We start from the raw sequence: 20,096 nt of genomic DNA, 5'->3' as shown, positions 1-20,096 counted from the left end.
GGATATGGTAAAAGTGGGACAGTAAAGCACTATTGGTGAAATTGTGAACTGACTCAACCATTCTGGAGAGCAATTTGGAAATATGCCGAAGGTCTACAAATGTGTGCATGCCCTTTGACTCAGCAATACCAATACTAGGTATCTATCCCAAAGAGATCAAATGAAAAGGACCTGTATGTCCAAAAATATTTTTAGGAGCTCTTTTATTGGTGGCAAAGAATTGGAAATTGAGGGGATGCCCATCAGATAGAGGATGGCTGAGTAAGTTGTGATAAATGATTGTGATGGAATGCTGTTGTGCTATAAGAAATGATGATCAGGGAGGTTTCAGAAAAATCTGTAAAGATTTATGTGAACTGATGCAAAGGAAGTGAGCAGAAGTAGAAAAAACATTCTATGCAGTAACAGCAGTATTGTATGATGATCAATTGTGAATGACTTAACTAGTCTCAGCCATACAGTGATCTTGGTTCTGAAGGACTTATGATGAAAATACACATTCAGAGAAAAAACTGATGGAGGCTGAATGCAGACAGAAGCATACTTTTTAAACTTTATTTTTCTTGTGTTTTTGATCTGTTTTTTCTTTTACAACATGGCTAATATGAAATATGTTTTGCATGATTACCCACATATAGTCTGTATCTAATTGCCAGCTGTCTTGGGGGAAAAGAGGTATGGAGGAAGGAACAGAATTTGGCACTCAAAATTTTTAAAAATGTATGCTACAAATTATTTTAACGAGTAACTGGAAATACACATACATATAAAAGGAAGCTTTCGTGATAATTGATGGGATTTGAGCTAGCTTCTGAAAGGTGGGTCAGGGTTTGATAGGTTATAATGCTTTCCCATTTTTTCAGTTAAAAACAAGACTTTTATTTGTACATGGCATAGTTTTTTCCATGTTAGATTATTATGTTTAAAAAACAGTACTAAGTTACTTGGTCTATATTCTATAAACATTTTATTCATATATTAACTTATGCTTATAAATATTAAAATTATACATCATATAACTTTCTTTAATTTGATTAACAACTGTAACCCAGATTATCTCTAGGAAGAAAGCTATTTGATTGCTGTTTAGTTATTTGTGATCAAATTCATTGCTAACTTCTCCATACATTTTTCTTAAAAATGCCACTTTTGAGTCTACCTCTAATTATATTTTTGCAAACAATGCATGGTATGTTTACATTATTTTTTGAAGATTCTCTAGTAAGGAATAAGCAAGTGGACACTAGAAAAAAAGCATCAGAGCCAATGATTTTTCCAACTGCCTGTCACAATACCACATCTGTCAGATAAATTGTCAAGGCACGATAACTATTTGGCTTATCTTAGGAATGTATGAATGTTGTCTTGACAACCTGGAAGCCTAATATAAAAGCCACCTTCAGGCAGGCACAGCATACATGTGATGAAGAAGGAAGTAGGGAGAGAAGGGGGAGGAACAGACTGGGCCAGATTGCTGTTAGAGAGACAAGCAAGTTTTATCCTGGAGACATTTTAAGTTTACTGTAGAAGAGTGGCCATCACCATGTTGCTGAAATAAAAACGTTAAATATTTGTAAAGGTAAAATTGAAACTTTGTTATATTTTCCTCTAAGATTGTCTCATTAAAGCCTTCTAATTCCTAACTAAGAATACCTGAATATTTTCTGAATGATTACTTAAGGTTACAGAGACATTAAATTAGTATAAGAACAGGTATAGATAAAAGCAGTAGTGGGGAGGTTACAGTTAGTCATTTCTGTCACAACCATCAATGAACTTTTGACTGCTTTCAGGAATGTGGCCCTCGCTCTCTAATCAGATCAATATTTGAAAAATATTCTTTGTTATTTGTGTAGAATAAAGAATCCTAGATTTAAAACCAATATGATTATAAAGAGTAGTGCTGTGAATGTTTTACTTTTTCCTAAACTTTTTGTCCAAGACAAAACTATCCTGTGCCTACAAAACCTAAAAATCCAAGTTTTCTGAACACCACATCTGAAAAAGTAAGATTACTTATATAGACAAGGCTTAAATTCAAGTATTTTAAGTAAGTTGAATAATGCCCAGCTCCAATGTGATCAGTTTACACCAAACATCAATAATGTTTGTGATAATTGGCTTCTGTGCTGTCCCCAGCTCCCAGTTTGTCTGAGTCTATAGCTTCTACCTTTAGTTCCTCAGATTGTTGTCTCCAAAAAAAGTGGAAAGGAGGGAGCATAGTTGAACCATGTGAAACAAGGAGAAAGGGGGGAAAGGAAGGGAAAATGTGTTGCCATGGTACTGAGAGATTGATGTCTCTCATTATACAGTAATGAAACCGGTTTTCTCATGTGACTGATAGACTGCCTCTAAAAGTATTTCTGAAAAGGAAATTTCCAAAAACAGCTTAAACAAAAGCAACATCGTTTGAATAATCTTCCAAGAGTCTACTTTGGCAGACAATACTCATTTGTATTAATAAAGACTGGTATGAATTTTTTAAAAAACCTTAGATTCGTAGTTAAAAGTAATATTCAGTCATTTGGAGTCTTTAAAAAGAAAAGGCAGTACTGTGATGGGAATGTGCAAAATCCATTATTATAAAGAGAAATTGTATTCACCTTAGATGGATTTGGGATAAAATTCAATGCTATATACCTTTTAGTACTATTGCAAACCTCACTTAAAAATTTCTTTGGTAGGCATGTTTCCATTCTGGTGAAATGCAGATGAATATGGTCTTTTAGATGAAGTCAGTATATAGCCCACAATAGATGAAACTTAAGCCTCCAGCTGCTGTAAATGATAAAGTCTCTTGTTTCAGATGAAGTGAAAGAAATGGGAATGTTTTATCTTGGAAAAGAAAAGACTTAGGGAGGACATACCTTCATATACCTGAAGAGCAGTCATGAGGAAGAGATATTAGATTTGTAATTCCAGAGGGCAGAACAAGAATTAATTAGGTAAAAGTTACATGAAAGCAGATTTCAGGTTTAATATAAGGAAGAAATTCCAATCAAATATAACTATGCAAAAATGAAATAGTTTGTCTTATGAACTAGTGAATTCCTCATTACCAAAAGTCTTTAATCAGAGAAAGGCTTAGTTGACCAAGGATATTATGCTGAGGATTTCTGATTCAAATAAAGCATTGGGATAGATGATTATTTTTAACCCTTGAGCTTCCGTAATAGGTTATTCGTTGCTGAAAAATTAAATTTGTTTAGACTATTTTTAAATGCTTTCTACATGATTTTATAATCCCTTCATGTGGTGAGCTTTTAATAGAATGTTTATCTAACTGATCATTACCTTTTTTTGACTTGGCAGGTTACATGGCTGTATGTTATACAGGTGACAAGTTTACTCTTGGTCTGTGTCCTTCAGTTCTTTAATTCCATGATCCTTGGATCTTTGCTTATAAGTTTTAACCTTTCAGTGTTAATAGCGAGAAAATTTCAGGTATGCATCTTTTTTGCTTTTATTGTAAATACATGTTTTGAATGAATAAAAAATTCCATTTATTGTTTACTATGTGCAAAGCAGCCTACCAAATGCTGGTAATATAAATAGCAAAGTAAGTCTGCTTTCAGGGAGCTCTCATTTGAATGGGGGATGTAATACTTAGGGAAAGTTTCAGCTGCAAGTCAGATGGCCAGGTGCACAGTGGCTAAGCAGATGTTAATCTTTTTTAATGTCACTTCCATTGATAAAATCATATGTTGATTTTCTGTCTCTGATGTTGCCAAGGATCTTCATCTAGGACATTACCATTAATCACTGGTATCCCACAGGGCTCTGTCCTGGGCATGCTTCTCCTTCCTCTATGTACTATTTTTCTAGGTGATTTCATCAGCTCCTATGGATTCAGTTATCCCTATACTGCTCATTCTGAGATATACTTATCTAGTCCTAACCCCTTGTGACCTCCAGTCTTGTTTCTCCAACCAACTATTGGATATTTCAAACTATCTGTGCTATAGACATCTTTAACTCAGCATGTTAAAAACTGAACTCAATTCTCCCTTCCATACCCCCCATTGCCACCTTTCCAAACTTTCCTATTATTGTTAAGGCCACCACAGTACTCCCAGTCACTCAGGCTCACAGCTTAGGTGTCATCTTTGACTACCCATTTTCTCTCACTTCCCTTATCTTATCATTTGTCAGGTCTTGCCAATTTTACCTTCCTAACATTTGTTGCATACTTCCCCTTCACTCTGATCCCCATCACCTCAAATCTGGACAATTATAATAACCTGGTGGTGAATCTGTGTGCTTCAAGTCTCTCCCCACTCCCATCCATCCTCCATTCGGCTGCCAAATTGAACTTCCTAAAGTTCCTATTTGATCATGTTACTCCCATCAACTCCAGTGGCTCCCTAGAGCCTCCAGAATCAAATAGAAAATCTTCTGTTTTGCCTATAAAATCCTGCATAACCAAACCCTTGCTGTATTTCCAGTCTTCCAGAATATACTCCTATATTCCCCACATACTCTGTGATCCAGTGACATTGGATTCCTTGTTGTGTCTTGTGCCAGACACTGTCCATCTACCTACTTTAAGCATTTTCTCTGGCTGTCCCCCATATGCAGAAGTCTCTGCCTCCTGGTTTTCTTCATGTTTCAGCAAAAATCCCATTTTGTTCAGGAAAACCTTTTTAATCCCCTTAATCCTAGTGCCTTCCCTTGATATCTCTAATGTATTTTGTATATATCTGGTTTGTACATGGTTGGTGGCATGTTATCTTTCCCATTAGACTGAGCTTCTTTAGAGCAGATGATCTTTCACATGTCTTTATATCCAGTGTCTGGTACTTCATAGATACTTCATAAATGTGGAACTGATTGCCTGGTGAGGGGGTGGGTCCCTTCTCCACAGTGATTTCTCCCTCAGTGATGGCTTCAAGGGGTTGATAGGAAAAAAGTCTCATTGTTAGGGGCCTGTTGTTCCCTGCTTTTTGTGGTTAGGGTCCTGGGCTATCTGCAGCCTCTAGGGGGAGGCAGTGGTCAAGGTGGTGAGGAGTGGAGGTCCTCTGACTTCCCTGGCACTTGCTGCTGCTTGTCTCTCTCCCTTGGGTGCAAATAACTACATACACAAAACCTTTTTTCTCCACAAATTCATCCTTTTGTCCTACACCATTTTTGCACAGAACATGGGAGAGATGTTTATGATTAAATTCCCATGACAAAACATTTGGTGTACTAATAATTAAAAACTACTGTTTACATTTCTTTGAAGTAGGCTGTTCAGACATTGGTTTCAAGAAACTTCTCTCTGTTCTTTCTCCTCCACCAATGACCAAGAGACTCTTAACTTCAGTCTTAGAGTAGGATCAGGACCGCATTTTCTTTAAGGAAGTCCTAGAGATGTTTCATTGAAACTTAATTTCATTGAACATAGTTAAAAACAACTGATTTAAAGGTGAGAACAGAACTTTAAAAAATATTTCCATTAGTCTCTACAAGATAAATAGATCATTGATTGACTTTTAGAACTTTACTCCTTAATGGAAAATAGAAATGTAGAGCCTTTTTGGAATTGTATAACTCTTTCATTTGATTTTATAATACTTACCTTTCTCCATTCCTCTGCCTCCAGAATGTAACTATAATTTTTGTTTTTCATATTTATTTTTTAGCGAATTCAAATTAATTTGGGCAGTTGGAGATATAAAAAAAAAGAATTTCAGACTCCTCAGTATGAGCAAATAATCCTTTTGTTCTCAAAAATTAAGAATAGGAATCATTGACTAACACCTTATGTTCTTAAGTTTTGACTTAATTGGGTAGATCCTTGTTTTTCTGTATGCTGAAGCAAAGTCTTTTGCCTTTGTTATATACTACCGAAATAGAGATTCATTTTCTGTTTTTAGAAGGAAAAAAAAATCCTTTCTGGATTATATCACCTACTATTGATAAAATATTATTCAGATTCTAAGAAAATAATCCTATGTTACTTTGGCTAATTATTAAATAGCAGTAATCGGCCTTATTCATATTTGATATTCCTTAAACTTTAAGAGTTGTGATATGTATGATAATGTATAGTATCAATTATTTTATAAGCTTACTCAGGGACACAAAAGCAGCTCTTCTTAGTACTAAAAGGGCATGGTTTCCATAGCTTATTATAGATAGGTTTTATACTCATGTTGTAGCAACTGGCCAGTGCTGTTAAAAATTGAAAGCTGGAGAAAAGGTGTAAAAATGAGGCATTTTCTAAGTAGACATTTAAAGATATTCTAACAGCATGGCTTGATTGAGATAATTTTTTGACTCATATTTTACCTATGCATTAAATAAACCAATCCAATAAACATTTGTTAAATGTTTATTTAATAATGTGACATGACAGATACTGTGTTAAGCACTAGGGATACAGGAATTAGAAAAAAAGATAGTCTCTGCCTTCAAAGAGCTTACAATCTCAAGGGGAGACAGTACACAAAATGAGGCAGGATGACAGTGAGGAGAGGGATGGGAAATGGAGAAGGAATATCAGGGCGTACCTGGCATAGGAGTATCTTGTTGTGTGGAGTTGAAAACAGGTATGGCAGCAGATGCAAAGTGGAGTGATCTGAGAGTTCCACTTTTTGCCCCCTATAAAGGAAAGCTCTGAGAGGAGTTTGGCGCCTCCAGAGGGGAGAAGAGGCTGAGGGAGCTTGAGTGAGTTCACCAATAAATCTTTCTGGAGACAAGTAGTATTATTTTAAGTGTCTATAAAATAATTAAAGTTCAATCCTTTTAATTTCTAGAAAAATCTGAAAACTGGAAGCTTCCTTAGTAGGCTCTTGAAACTTTTGTTCCACTTGGCCCTGGTGCTATGCTTGACCATTTTTCTCAATAGCTTTATTAAGGTAAGTTGGTACAATCACTTTTACTTTCACAAGCACTTCAAGAAAGATTCTTTTGAGAACACCTCAAAAGTGATACAAAGTGATTTGTTAGATGAGATCAATGTTAGATGTTGTTAGTGTACTTTAAACACAAGTCTATGATATTATGGTTCCATTTCTAGAATTTCCGAAGTGACAGATTATTTTCCTGTAGTTAATTGCTGACTTCTCTCCTGCTGTATTTGATTTCCTTTCTTTGATCTCACATTGTCAACTTTTGAGGGATTGGGATTTCCAGGCACAGGTTGAAGACTCCCAACAAGTAGTTAAGTACAATAAAATTTAGAACTGTCTTGTAGAAGTCTTTTTCATCTACAAAGACAGAGTCCCCTGCCTTTCAGATGGAGTTGTTCCCAATTCAAGATACAGTTTGTTCATGCTATTCTGTAGTGATGTACAAATACTCAGTTCCTTCGAAGTTAGATGGCGTGGCTTGAGTTATCTTTGCTTGTATGCCTTTACAGTTATAGTACGAACAAGCGAATCCTAGGCCCTGAATTGGTGTAATATTGGTAGTGCTTACTGAAAGATTTCAATTTCAGATCACATTATTGGCTTTTGGACATTCTTGTATGTAAGAACTCATCAGCATTCAGATGCCTCTTTCAACTAAAGCATAAAGCTTCAGCTTATTTTTGAATTCTGATATGTTAAGAACATTTATTATTCATTCTTCCTGTGGATAAATATCAAGAAATTATGCCCAAAGTACTAATAACAATTTTTTTGTTTTTTCCCATAGCAATTTCTTAATCTAAAGTCAGATGAACACATATTTAAATTTCTGAAGGCAAAATTTGGGTTTGGAGCAACAAGGTAGGATTAAAATTATATTCCCTTTTTAAAAAAATATATTAAATCGTTAAAGATAAACATTAAGTCAGAATAAATGCCTGCTATTATTGGATGCTACCTCATGGCTTGAAGAAACATATGTTAAAATTATTTATACTGTATTGAATTTAATAGTCTGCTTTCTATTTGTTCTTTAGGGATTTTGATGCCAATCTGTATCTATGTGAAGAAGCTTTCGGTCTTTTACCCTTTAATACACTTGAAAGACTGTCACAGACGCTACTCTTCTATGTGTACATGTTTGTTCTTTCCATCATGGTGATAGTGGCAGTTGTTGTTGGTCTTCGGAACCTCAGGTACCATCTGCTTTAGAAATATCACATTTTTCTTCTTAAAATATATTTTCATTTTTGTTTATTCTTGAGACTTAGCTGATATGAAAACAAAAAAATCAAATATAGAATGTATATGTGGACTAAGTATTTAACTCCAGGGAGTGAGGGAGACAATCTTCTGTCTTAGCTATAAAGTAACGTTGATTTGGGATTTCTTATTTTGTACATTATCAGTGTCCATTGCCTTTCTACCTTCTCTTTAAAATCAACTGCAAGTTATCCATAGCAAATCAAAAATTGGTTATCATTCATTTTTTTCCAGTGCTTTATTTTAAAAGACTCTTGAACCTGAAAAAGATAACAGTTTTTAATATCTAGGAAAAGATTAAGTAGTTATTGCCAGACTTTTCTTAGAGTGTTCACCAAGCTGTCCAAAGAAAAAAGTAGAGCTCTCAGTTTTTTGGCATATTACCTGGACCTCTTCTTTGCACTTTGTAATTATTCTGTTTATGCCTTTCTTTCCTTTTGGATTTCAAACTTCATTGATAGCAAGATCTATCTTGTATTTATTTTTGTATCCTCAGTACCTAGCACAATTTCTGGTACTTACTAAGTAATTATTGATTTGAATAGGATGGAATGGACTGTTTAATAAAATTTGTTTTGCTTTTTATAGTCCATCAGGAGATGAAAGAGAATTAATTGTTAGCAAACAAAACTATAATAGTTGGTGAAAACATAATTATGTTCCAAAGAAGATACTTTTTTAAATATAGTTAACTGTGTCAATTAAGTACTAGTGAACTGTGACTCATAGTCACTGGAGTGCTGTGTTGAGTAAAGGGTATTAAAATAACCAAAGACTAGTTGTTTTATAGTAGCAGTTAATGATTATTAAGAACGAAATAAGGTTGAACTGACAAAGTATTTCTCTAACCATAAACAATTTTAGTCTCTCGGTAGTGTTCTTTTTTTGTATTTAATTATTTAATGCAACGTTTGAGTTAGCTTACTGAGAGTAGACCAAATTGTTTTGTGCTTTGTGGTACAGTATTATTTGGTATACCTCAGATGCTACCAATGTGCTAATCACTGCTTAACTGAATTCAGAAATTCAGCATATATTTATTAAGCTACTATATACAAGGCATTGAGAATATAGAGAAAAGACCACCACAATCCCTGCACTCAAGGAGCTTGTTACTCTCTGTGAGAATGCAACCTGTATGTAAATATAGGATAATCTGATAAATGAGAAAACACTAATAACTAGGAGTGTAAGGAAAAAATTACAGTAGGTGGTTCATGGCACCTGAGTTTGAAGGAAATTAAGCATTCAAAGAGATGGAAGTGAGAAAGGAGTCCAAGCACTGACACGAGAAGTGCTGCATTTGGAAAGCTCTGTGTTCGTGGGCCACTGTAATCAAAACAGAGTATATGAAAGGGAGAAGTAGGCTGGAAGGATAGGTTGGAGCCATTGCATAGAGGGCCTTTAAATACTAGGCTGAAAAATTGACATTTTATTTCTAGTCACTTAAATATAGCATAGAGAGCAGGCTCAGAGTTATTAGATAAAAGTACATATCATGCCCTACATATTATGGGATTTCTAACATTTTGGAAACTGATTAGTTGTATGAGCATTGATGTCATTTTAAAACATTTCCATCTACCAGCAAGAATGTGAAATGAAAAGTGCTTTATAAGCTGTCTTAAAGTACTTCTAACCAAGAGCTCACAAATTGTGTCATTAACTTTTGGTGCTTTTTTTAGCCTATAAATTTCACCGTGTCACTTTTGCAAAATATTTGTAGTCCCAGAGACAACTGGAAAGCACATCATGCTTTTTATTCTTTCTTAAAAGTTCTTATTTATGTTTTCTGCTTTTTATATCACCATGGTTATCCTAAGTATTTCTCTTCTCCCACCTCTCAGAGAACCAAAAAGTCAGCACAACTGATCTATACATTGAAAAAGTCTGAAAACATGTGCAGTATCCCCTGTGGACCTCCCATGTCCATGAAGGGATAGGTTGGGAGTGTCTTCTCATATCTCTTTATTCTAGTTCTGCTTTATCTTTGTAATTTTGTTGCATTTATTTTTGATTTTTTGGTGTGTAGTCGTTGTTCTTTCCATTTACATCATTGTAGACAATGTGTGTGTATATTGTTTTCTTGGCTGTGCTCACTTCACTCTGCATCAGTTCATACAGCTCTTCTATGCTTCCCTGGATTCATTACACACATCATTTCTCATATCACAGTCTTATTCCATAACATTCGTGTATCACAATTTTTTAGCCATTCCTCAATCATACATTATTCTTATGGAACTATAAAAACTACCATCTGAAGACTTGTAGAGTAAGTGAAGACTTAAGAAAGTAGAATTAAAGGATTGTAGATTCAGGGCTTGAAACGATGGTGGAGGCCATCTAGTTCAACCCCCTCCTTTTGCAAATGAGGAAAGAGAGGTTCACAGAGGTTTAGTGACTTGCCCACAGAGTCTAGGATTTGAACCCAACTCTTCTCACACTCACGCTATGGTTCTTCCCACTGTACCAGTGCTACTTTCAAGAAAAAGAAAGGCAATACTTTCTACCTGTCAGAAATAATCTTCACATATCAACTTTGAAGTCAAAGTTTTATTTACAGTATTTCAAGGAAAAGAAAATCATTTTAGAATGTTGAAAACTACCTTGAAAGAGTTTTTAATTCTCTTGCTAAAAGGAGCTGAAAAGATTTATAGGGAAAAATATTATTTTAATATCTGTATTGGCATAATAATTAGCTCTGTAGAGATGATATATTCACAAGAATCTTATACTGCATTAGAGAAACTTGAGTTTTAAAGGTATGCCCATTTTCATCATAAAGTAATGCCTTATATTGTAATTTTTAAAAATCTCCCTTCCCTTACTGTTATTCTATTTATTCCTTAAAGGACATAAATTACTCTCCAAATTTAAAAATGTTTCTTTTTTTAAGTGAAAATTCCCAAAACATTTGACATGATCATCTCTGATGATTTTTAAAAGCACTTTTGCTTCCAGAATTTCCTACAGACTCTACACATTTGCAAAATATACATGTTAAAATTAAGATCTAAAACGGAAATCAAGTGTGTATTTGCCACCACACTGGCTGTTAATATTTTTATAGTGTAAGAAGTCTTTTATCGGATTAAGCACAAACTCTTAAATTTATTAGTTCTGCCTGATGAATTTGGGTCCAGGGAATTTAATACATTTCTAAATATATGGATGATATTTTACTAAACTAAAATCAGTTCTCTAGTGCTGATTGTGTCTCTGTGTGTTATTTTATTCAGTGATTCCACTAATGTACAGTCTATGCATAATAAGGGAACATGCACAATTTTGCTGAAACCTGGAACAGCCTACAACTTGATGCACTCTATTTTGTTTGGATGTTTGGCTTTTAGTACCATGAGGTATTTGTGTGCCTTTATTTTTTTCTACTTTTCAATGTAATTTTAGCTACATATTTAGAAACTGATCCTCACCCAGTTAATAATAACACTACTCATGATATAGATATATAGGATATAGACAAATTTATCTTGAAAGGAAGGACCCGTTTATGACTTTTATAGTAATTCACAAAGCTTATGCCAGAAAAGTATCTCATTGTTTCTACAGTTTACCTTTTGACAATTATTTAAGAGAGTAAGAAAACTGCCAGGTTCATATTTTATAAAAATACCTAATTTTCAGAAATTATTTAAATTCAGTGAGTACCTGACAAAGTATGTATGTTTCTGCCATTTCAGAATGAAGTATCTTTGGACATCACATATGTGTGTGTTTGCATCATTTGGCTTATGCAGCAGTGACATATGGGAGTTACTTTTAAAACTGGTCCATCTCTACACACCAAAGAGGGTCAGTCTTATGCTTTTATTTCATTGTTATGTATCTTATCTATTTACTCCATATTTTTAAAAATCATGTTTTTCAAAGGCTATCAAATATTAAGCTATTTAAATATGAAAATTAAAAAGCAAGCCACTCAGAATTTTATAATAAGGAAAACTTTTAATAAGGATTTGGGTGGTATATGTCTACAACTAGAGCTTTGATTTGTTCTTCCTTATTAATTCACTAGGTGGCAATATGATAGAAGCTACAAATACCTTGACTAACACTTTGTATTGGACCCATAGATGTCATTAGTTCTCCTGATTGTCAATAATGGATTGTGTTGTTTTTCCATTTTATGAAAGATAAATGCCTATAAGTTAGCATCTGAAAGAAAAATTGCTAAAAATGCTTGTAAACTAATTAATGTTTTTTTCATGTAGATGAAAATGATAAGATATTCAATACCAGTATTAATACTCATCTATCTTTGCTATAAGGTAAGTCTAGTTTTCTTTTTTTGCTGACATTAGCCCATTTAGCTATAACCTATAACTTGGAATTTGACTTAACTCTATTTTTTGTTTATTTTCCATAGAGTCAGACTAGTCAATAGTCAAAAGAAGTATTTAAGTCTTGGCTGTAATTTGCAGAAAACATCAAAACTGGTTTTTCACTTCCAAAATAACATTTAGTAGCTCAATATAGAGCAGAAATTACAAGAAATTAGATATTTATAGTTGGGTTTTCAAATATTCAGTGTTGAATTTACCTAAAGCAGAGTCTTAGGATATAAAGTTGTGCTCACGCTTTTTTTTGTTTGAATTTAGCAAAAAATTGTTATTTTCTTCAAAAGCTCTACTTATATAGTTTAAGAGTATTTTTCTTTAGCTTACTAATAGTAAGAAATGATAAAAATTCTCAAAGTCTAGTGATTTAATTCTTAGAGCAACATTGATTCTACTTCAATTCCTTGAATGTTATATCAGAAAAAGTAGGTCTTCAGTCTGGCCAGCTACTTCATCATTCCACTAACATAATAGTGAGTTTTAAGTTATTGAATGACCTGATCCAGGAGATTTCTAAACTACACAAATTGTTTGTCTCCTCTAGTAGTTAATAACCTTTGACTTAGTTTAGTTTAGATTGTGATTACTTCACATCTTTCCAAACTGATTTTCTCTTTTCATTAGTTTTAGGCCTTTAAAGTTGTTTCATCTAGATGGAGTGTTCCATGACTTGATTAGTTTTTTCTGTAATGTCCTTCAGTTTTCTTAAGGAAGAGGAGGGGGTCAGGAAGAGGTCACTTTCCTCAATAAAACTTGAAATGGCTAATTATTAATTGTACTTCATTGGTCTTAGTATAGGCTACGTACTTCTCCCAAAGTCTTGTTTGTATGAAACTTGAATGCGGCCCATAATCCTGCTGTTACTATCATAGGCACAGCTTAAATTTTCCTGGCTTCTGCAGTAACAATAGCTTCTCTGCCAGCCATCCCTACTCCTAGTGCTACAAAAGAAAAAAAGCAGATTTCTCCTATTGCACGCTACTAGTGACTTGTTGCTTCCCTACTATTAGAGATAGGGATCTCACGGTGAAGCTCTTAGCTCTCTTTCCCTCTCCTATGTCCTCAGGGCTACCAAAGTCTTAGAAATGGGAGAGGGGGAATCAGGGAGTTGGGGGGGGGGGGAGGTAAGCATCACTGAAAACCTCTTTCCTGTAGAGTTTGTACACTGTTCCACTGCTCATCCATGCTACGCTTCCCATTTATAGATAGATCCTACTAACAGCTACAAAGACAAGGAGAAAAGTAGAACTGTCACAGAGCAGAAATGTGAGGGAGGCAAAGAGGGTAAGTGTGGTAGATCTCAGGAGTAGGTGGGATTTCCCAATTTGAAACTGATGGGAGGGATAGAACAAGGTAGAGCAACCTACCTCCTTAACCTCAAAAAACCTAGTACCTTATATTTGCCACTCTAAATGTCTTCACTTTTCTAGGTTCTTTTTAATTTGCTATGATGCCTCACTATTATGTCTTTTTTAAAGGTCCTGTATTAAGAGAATAGCCTGTATTCAAACCAATATGGTAATATCAGATTCTTACACACACATTAAATTATTGGATCTTAGTGGCAAGTGGCAGGGGATTTTTAAGATGTAGAAAAATTCAGTCTGGTTCTTGCTTCTAGCAGCACACATACCAAAATTGGAGTGATAGAATAGCATGGCTCTTGTGCAAAGATGATATACCCAATCATAGTACATCCTATGTTTGTTTTTTACAGACAAGTCCAAACTTTATTTTAAGTTTAAAGTTACTAAACAAATCACAGTGAAAAAATAAAAGAGAGAACAGTGCAGCAAGCCTTGAATCTCCAATGCGTGACCTGCCATATCAGAAAAAGTGAGCATTACCTGTTCTAAAAGGCAGTGGGTCAAGAACTAATTTACATTTTTATACAGATGGAAACATGTTTATTTAGTGCATGGAAGATATGCATTGGTGAGGGGCAGGGAAAAGCAGACAGTTGGAGATCTCTCATGTGCTTTGGGTTGTAACAGTCTCAGGTTCTTAATTGACATTCTGTGTTTTTGGTGTTATCTCTCTCCTCTCAAAGAGGGGAGACTCTGGATACAGAATGTGAAATACACTATCTAAAATGGACTCTGTCAGTTGGATTTGCTTACCTGTTTTTCTCCTGTCACAAAGGAAGCTTCAGTGGCAGGAGGGCATATCAGAAAATGACTAATGTAAAAACAAAAGCTGAAAACTTTTGAAAAAAATGAAGACAGTGAGTTGTTCAAATTTGGGGGCTTCCAAGAAAAAATAAATGCCATAAAAATTGGGGCCATAAATCATTGAAATCCATAAATAATACGAAGGCTTCATTGTAGGCAGAAGTTTTAACTTGCTTTCTCAAGAAACCAATAACCAGAGATGCTAGCAACTGACTTGAATTTCATCCCCTTTGGTTTCCCCTTTCCCTCACTTGATGATGGATAAATAACCAATAATAATACACCAAGAAATATTTTTGTGGCATACAAGGCAAAAAGTATGGATAATCAATTAATTGGCTGTTTCAGGCCTTGAATAATCTAGAATTGATTGAAGAATTGAAATCTAATGTTTCGAGTTAGGGCTGATTGCCTAGTAGTATTTGGTTGTACTATTTTTTTCCTAATTGTTTTTAGAATCTTGTACAGTCAGTTTTAGTGATGATATAATAAAAGTCATTGTTTTCTAAGATGCCAGAGTATATTAATACTATTTAAATTGTTGTACATAATGCATCATATGCAAAAATTATACGTATAGTGAGAGCTTTGATACTGGCTATAGTTAGACATTCTCTACCCTTCCCCCCCCAAAAAAACCTAAAAACTTTTTTTTAATCTGCTACTCAGAAGTCTGAAAAAAAGTTTGGCTAAAGTAACCAACGCATATATACATATATACAAATATATATGTATGTGTATGCATGTATTATATGTGTGTGCATATATATGTATTATATGCATATGTATACATTCACTGCTGATAATAACTGAGCTTCCTGAAAAGCATAGTGTGCACTTAATATTGATGATAGCTGTGGAAGTTATGGCTTGTTTTTCATTTTAGTTCTGGCCAGGAATGATGGCGGAGCTGTCAGAGTTGAGAGAGTTCTACGACCCAGACACAGTCGAGCTGATGAACTGGATTAAGTGAGAAGTTTTCTAAGTTTTTCACTTCAGTACAACGCTTTTCATGCTCACTCGAATGTCTTTGTTTTCACCTGTGAGGAAATGTTCAGCTATATTGTTTTTGTTTAAATCTTTACATTTAAAAATTAATTCTTTCATTATTCTCTCCCAAAATAAGTTCATGTGGGAAGATGCTCATTTTATAGAGAAGCAGTGGGTCAATGCCGTGTAAGTGGCAGAGCTGAGACTATGGGACTGGTGCTAATCCATTTCTCTTCCCATTTGCTATTAGACCTGCTGCATCATGCAGCCTCTTTACATTTTAAACATCTCTATCAGACATATCATGACCATTATTTTCCTCAGTTCTTACTACCATTCTAATTTTCTAACAATACAGACACATGAATATGTCCTTGGCTTACAAACAACCTAATTTTGATTTTGCATGTAGAATTTAATGGTCAGCTATTTTGAGCCAGATTTCAGTTGATTTGTTCATAACATTCAACCTTAACCTTGTGGGAAAAAATAAGAATAAGGGGCCTTTATCTTGAAAGTTGGAGTGTTATCCTATAGCATTATATTGTTTTTATTTTTTCTTCCAGTTTATTACTGGATTCCGTATTCCACATCTAAATGAAGTTCATGTGTTTCAAAGCTATGCTGATAAAATATGCCTCCTACCAGCAAAAATAAACTTTCTACCCAGAACAGCATTCTTATGCCCCATAATACTACATTTCCCTACTTTATAACCTAAAAGCAGCAGTGTAATTATTCACAAGTAAATAGGTATTGCAAATCTTATGTGACATATTCTGAAAGCATTGGCCATGTTGTCTCCATCACTTAGGATTTTAGTAGCCATATTGACACTTTCTCATGACTGATGTTTACTAACCAGCACCATTTAGCCCCACTTGTGTAGTAAGAGATGGTAAATGTTTGATAGCTTAGGTCTCTTGAGTGCAATAGATGGAGTTTTATATAGATTTATATATAAAATATACATGTGGCTTTGGTCCCAATGTTGGACTGGATCTGACTGAATGCAATGAGAATAATTTTTCACGTGTTCCTAGTGCTGAGAATGCTAAACTGTTCTTTGTCTTTATTTATTTATTTATTTCATTTTAAATCATGGCAGACAATTACAGAGTAAATTTTTCCTGCAGTATTTATTGTGTATAGGGAAAGAATATTATTCATATAAAGAAAAGCTAATTACTTTTGCATTAACTATAGGCAGCTGGAAATTTATGACACATGCATCTGAAGGTGGGATGGGTATTTTCTGTTCTTAAAATTATGCTGTTAAAGATTAATGCTGTACAACCACCACCACCTGGTAGGTCTGAAGACTTAAAGGCTGTCAAAATTTGCATTAAAAACTCCCATTTTCAAGAATTAATTATTTAGTCATTAAAAATTTATCCTGGCAGGGCCCCAGATTGTCTCAGGCAATCTCAGCCTAGAAGTACTTGCTTGCAGCAGCCTTTGTTTTCATACTTTCCCCACTGGAAAAGATTCAGAGATTTTCAAAATATAATCTGTCTGTGAAAAATGGCAAGAATGATCTGGGCATAAAGAGGCACTATCTAATCCGTTTCTCACTCAGGTTTATACTTCAGCAGCATTGGTATTTGTGACTTGGGTTCCTCTTCTGTTAAAGTTACCATTACTAGACAATGCCCTTGAGAGTTTTTTGGATGAGTCTGGCAAAATACAAATATGACTATCCCCGTGGGGATGCTATTCCTTTGACAATTTTCTTTTAAAATTCTCCTAGTCTAAATTACAATCTGAAGAAAAATAGCTGCCAGGCATGTTTGTAAAATAAGCGTAAGTGATGATGAATGAAACCAAAACAGGGTCTATTTAAACATACAGTGTTTGCTTAAATCAGCAAATTAGCACTAGTCCAGCATCCAGATCAAATTGGATTTGAGCTTTACTTTTCTTTTTTAAAATTTGCCCATAGCAAGATTTCTTTTACTTTCAAAACTGAAAAAATGACCTGCAGCACTACCAGTGTGTATACTTTCTTTCTTTAGCAACATGATTTCTATAATATCAAGTATGGGAAGTTCTAGAGAAAATGTTATGGGTCTAAGAATTTCTTGAAATTTCTTCAGTCAAAAATGAACATGAATCTTCATAGCACTTTGTATCTCTTTTACTTTTTTTGTTCAGTTTTTCATTATAATTTTTGTGCATATGTGCATCCTTGTACTAGAGAGTTGATTGATTGATTGTAAATTCTGCGATTGGGCACCATGCATTTTTATCTGTCTCAGCATCTACCAGTGTCCCCTATGCACAAGAAGATTTCAATAAATTATTGTTCAGTTGACATTGAAACTTTCTGTGAGTATTGTTTAAATTCTGTTTCATTAATCAGTTATTAAGGCATTGTAGGAACTGGGGGATACAGATATAGAAATGAAAGAGTTTCTGCCCCCCACTCCAAACTTACAGTATATTAGGGGGATTAGCACATACACAACTAAGTAAATATGATCTAATTAGTGGCACACAGTAGGCACTTAACATTTATTAACTGACTCCCTTTCTCTTCTCTTAAAAGTTTCAGAACCAGAAATCACTCCTCCCTCCCCCTGGACCTCTGATTTTATTATTTAGCTCCCTCAGAACCCTTTGAAGACCTTAAGGTTCTGGAGGGGCATTTATTTTTTCTTCTCGTAGTAGATTATTAGCCTTCTAAGGTTTCTATGGACAAGTATGCTTGTATTTCAAAGTTCTTACTCAGCTCTAGTCTTGTACTCAGAAATTCTTGAAAGTAAGTCAGTTAATCAGTAAGCATATATTAAGCCCTTACTAAGCACCAGGAATACATATACAAGTAAAAGAAATCAAGGAGCTGATTTCTTAATGGGGGAAGACAACACATTAAAAAGATTAAAAGTAAGGGGAAGGCATGGGAGGTAAAATTGAGAGTACAGCCTGGGAAAAAATGAGATGTGAGCAGAGGAAGGAGAGTTTGGGTGGGAGTGACCACAAGGGCAGAGGGTAGGACCAATGTGCAGATTCCTATGCTGGAGTGAGGTGTCCTGATAAAGAGCTGGGCCTTGGAGACTTAAAAGTGTGACCGGGAAAGGAATGAGGTTTCCTCTCCTGTTAAAGGTCCATTTTTTTTCATATAAGATGACACTCAGTTTTATAGACTAAGTTATTCTTGCTTATAAGCCTGTCTCTTTTGCCTTTTGAAATATTGAAGAATATGCCAGTATTTCCTCCTATTTAGAATGGAGGCTTCTAGGTCTTCTGTGATCCTGAAGGGACTTTTTGCACAGCTTTCCCTCACTCAAATCCAATTCACTTGCAAATCATGGCATAGTGCCATAGTGATCACAACCTATGAGTTATCTGAGCTGCCCCATGGGGGACTCAAATAGCTACTTCCAATTGGGCAACTCAGATTCTCCTCTCCCCTCCCTTTCTTTGCATTCTTCACATGGTGGGAGGGTGAGGTATCGTGCTCTTACCTGAGGGTCTTCTGCCCAAAGGAAGGCAAATTTTGGTGGCTGAAACGTACCTTGCTATCTTGGGGTTTACTGGCTAGATTTCTTTCCATCTTAAAGACCATACCTTAAACCCAGTTTACTCTGGCTCTCATTGATTACCCAACAATAAGTCTCTGCCCAAACATTACTTAATAGATATTTTTTGGTCCTCAGTGACTCCTAATGAATGTAAATAGTAATTGTTTCTCTTTTGTCCAGAAACCCCTCCCAATTTGATTTTTTTTTTTTCGGATTAAAGGGGCCATCCCTTGACTCACTCCTTAAACAGCCCTAATCACAGAATACACTTTGCCTCACTCGAAGTAAGAATTCAGACCTTAACTTAAAAAGACCAAGGTCTCCCACTGCACCCTGAGCCATCTCCAGTTGTCCTGATCTGTATCTGGCCACTGGACCCAGATAACTGAAGGAGAAAGTGAGGCTGGGTGACTTTTTACAGCCCTTCCTCAGTTAAATCCAATTCACTTGCCAGTCATGGCATCATGTTCCTGATGCCATGGTCCTCTTCAAGAACAAAGGACAAATCTCAATGATTCTGACTGTGGTTCCTTGAACCACTTCTTTCTGGATATCTGCAGTATTTTTTCCTTGACGTCTGAGCTCAGAATTTGGCTATGTCACTCCTGACACTTCTTTTCAAGATTCCTTTTAGGAGGTGATAAGTGAATTGTTTTTCTGCCTGTTCTTTACCTTCTAGTTCTAATAGATATGGGCAATTTTCCTTATGATTTCTTGCAATATAGTATCAAGTCTTTTTTAGGGGATCATTTTTTTTCAGGGAGTCCAGTGATTTTTAAATTTTCTCTCCTTGACCATGTTTCCCCCCAATGAAAAGGAGAGTTTCTTACCCCTTAGAATCAGAAGTAAATTAACATTTTCAAACTGTTAAGTCATATGTGTCAACTCCTTCTTTTCATTGAGCTCATCATTAAGGTGGTGAAAAGGAAACTAATCTCTTCCTTAGGTCAG

The 20,096-nt window shown here is 35.1% G+C and overlaps 1 protein-coding gene across 3 annotated transcripts in view; it reads left to right on the top strand.

Annotated features, from left to right (window-relative positions):
- Positions 1 to 20,096, top strand: part of DPY19L3 (dpy-19 like C-mannosyltransferase 3) — a 97,517-nt gene that overhangs the window by 51,686 nt on the left and 25,735 nt on the right. For 2 of the 3 annotated variants that reach the window (XM_072632080.1, XM_072632079.1), the window contains exons 9-16: positions 3,313 to 3,444; positions 6,741 to 6,842; positions 7,624 to 7,697; positions 7,874 to 8,032; positions 11,342 to 11,464; positions 11,804 to 11,915; positions 12,335 to 12,391; positions 15,518 to 15,600. In XM_072632080.1, the coding sequence (XP_072488181.1) occupies positions 3,313 to 3,444; positions 6,741 to 6,842; positions 7,624 to 7,697; positions 7,874 to 8,032; positions 11,342 to 11,464; positions 11,804 to 11,915; positions 12,335 to 12,391; positions 15,518 to 15,600 (842 nt within the window). Of the gene's footprint in view, positions 1 to 3,312; positions 3,445 to 6,740; positions 6,843 to 7,623; positions 7,698 to 7,873; positions 8,033 to 11,341; positions 11,465 to 11,803; positions 11,916 to 12,334; positions 12,392 to 13,665; positions 13,745 to 15,517; positions 15,601 to 20,096 lie in introns of all 3 variants that reach the window. The other variant, XM_072632081.1, reaches the window with a different exon arrangement.

The sequence above is a fragment of the Notamacropus eugenii genome, chromosome 1, assembly GCF_028372415.1.
Source record: "Notamacropus eugenii isolate mMacEug1 chromosome 1, mMacEug1.pri_v2, whole genome shotgun sequence".
Lineage (NCBI taxonomy): Eukaryota > Metazoa > Chordata > Mammalia > Diprotodontia > Macropodidae > Notamacropus > Notamacropus eugenii.
Note: the sequence above shows the minus strand (reverse complement) of the source record. Positions and strands in the feature narration are given on the sequence as shown.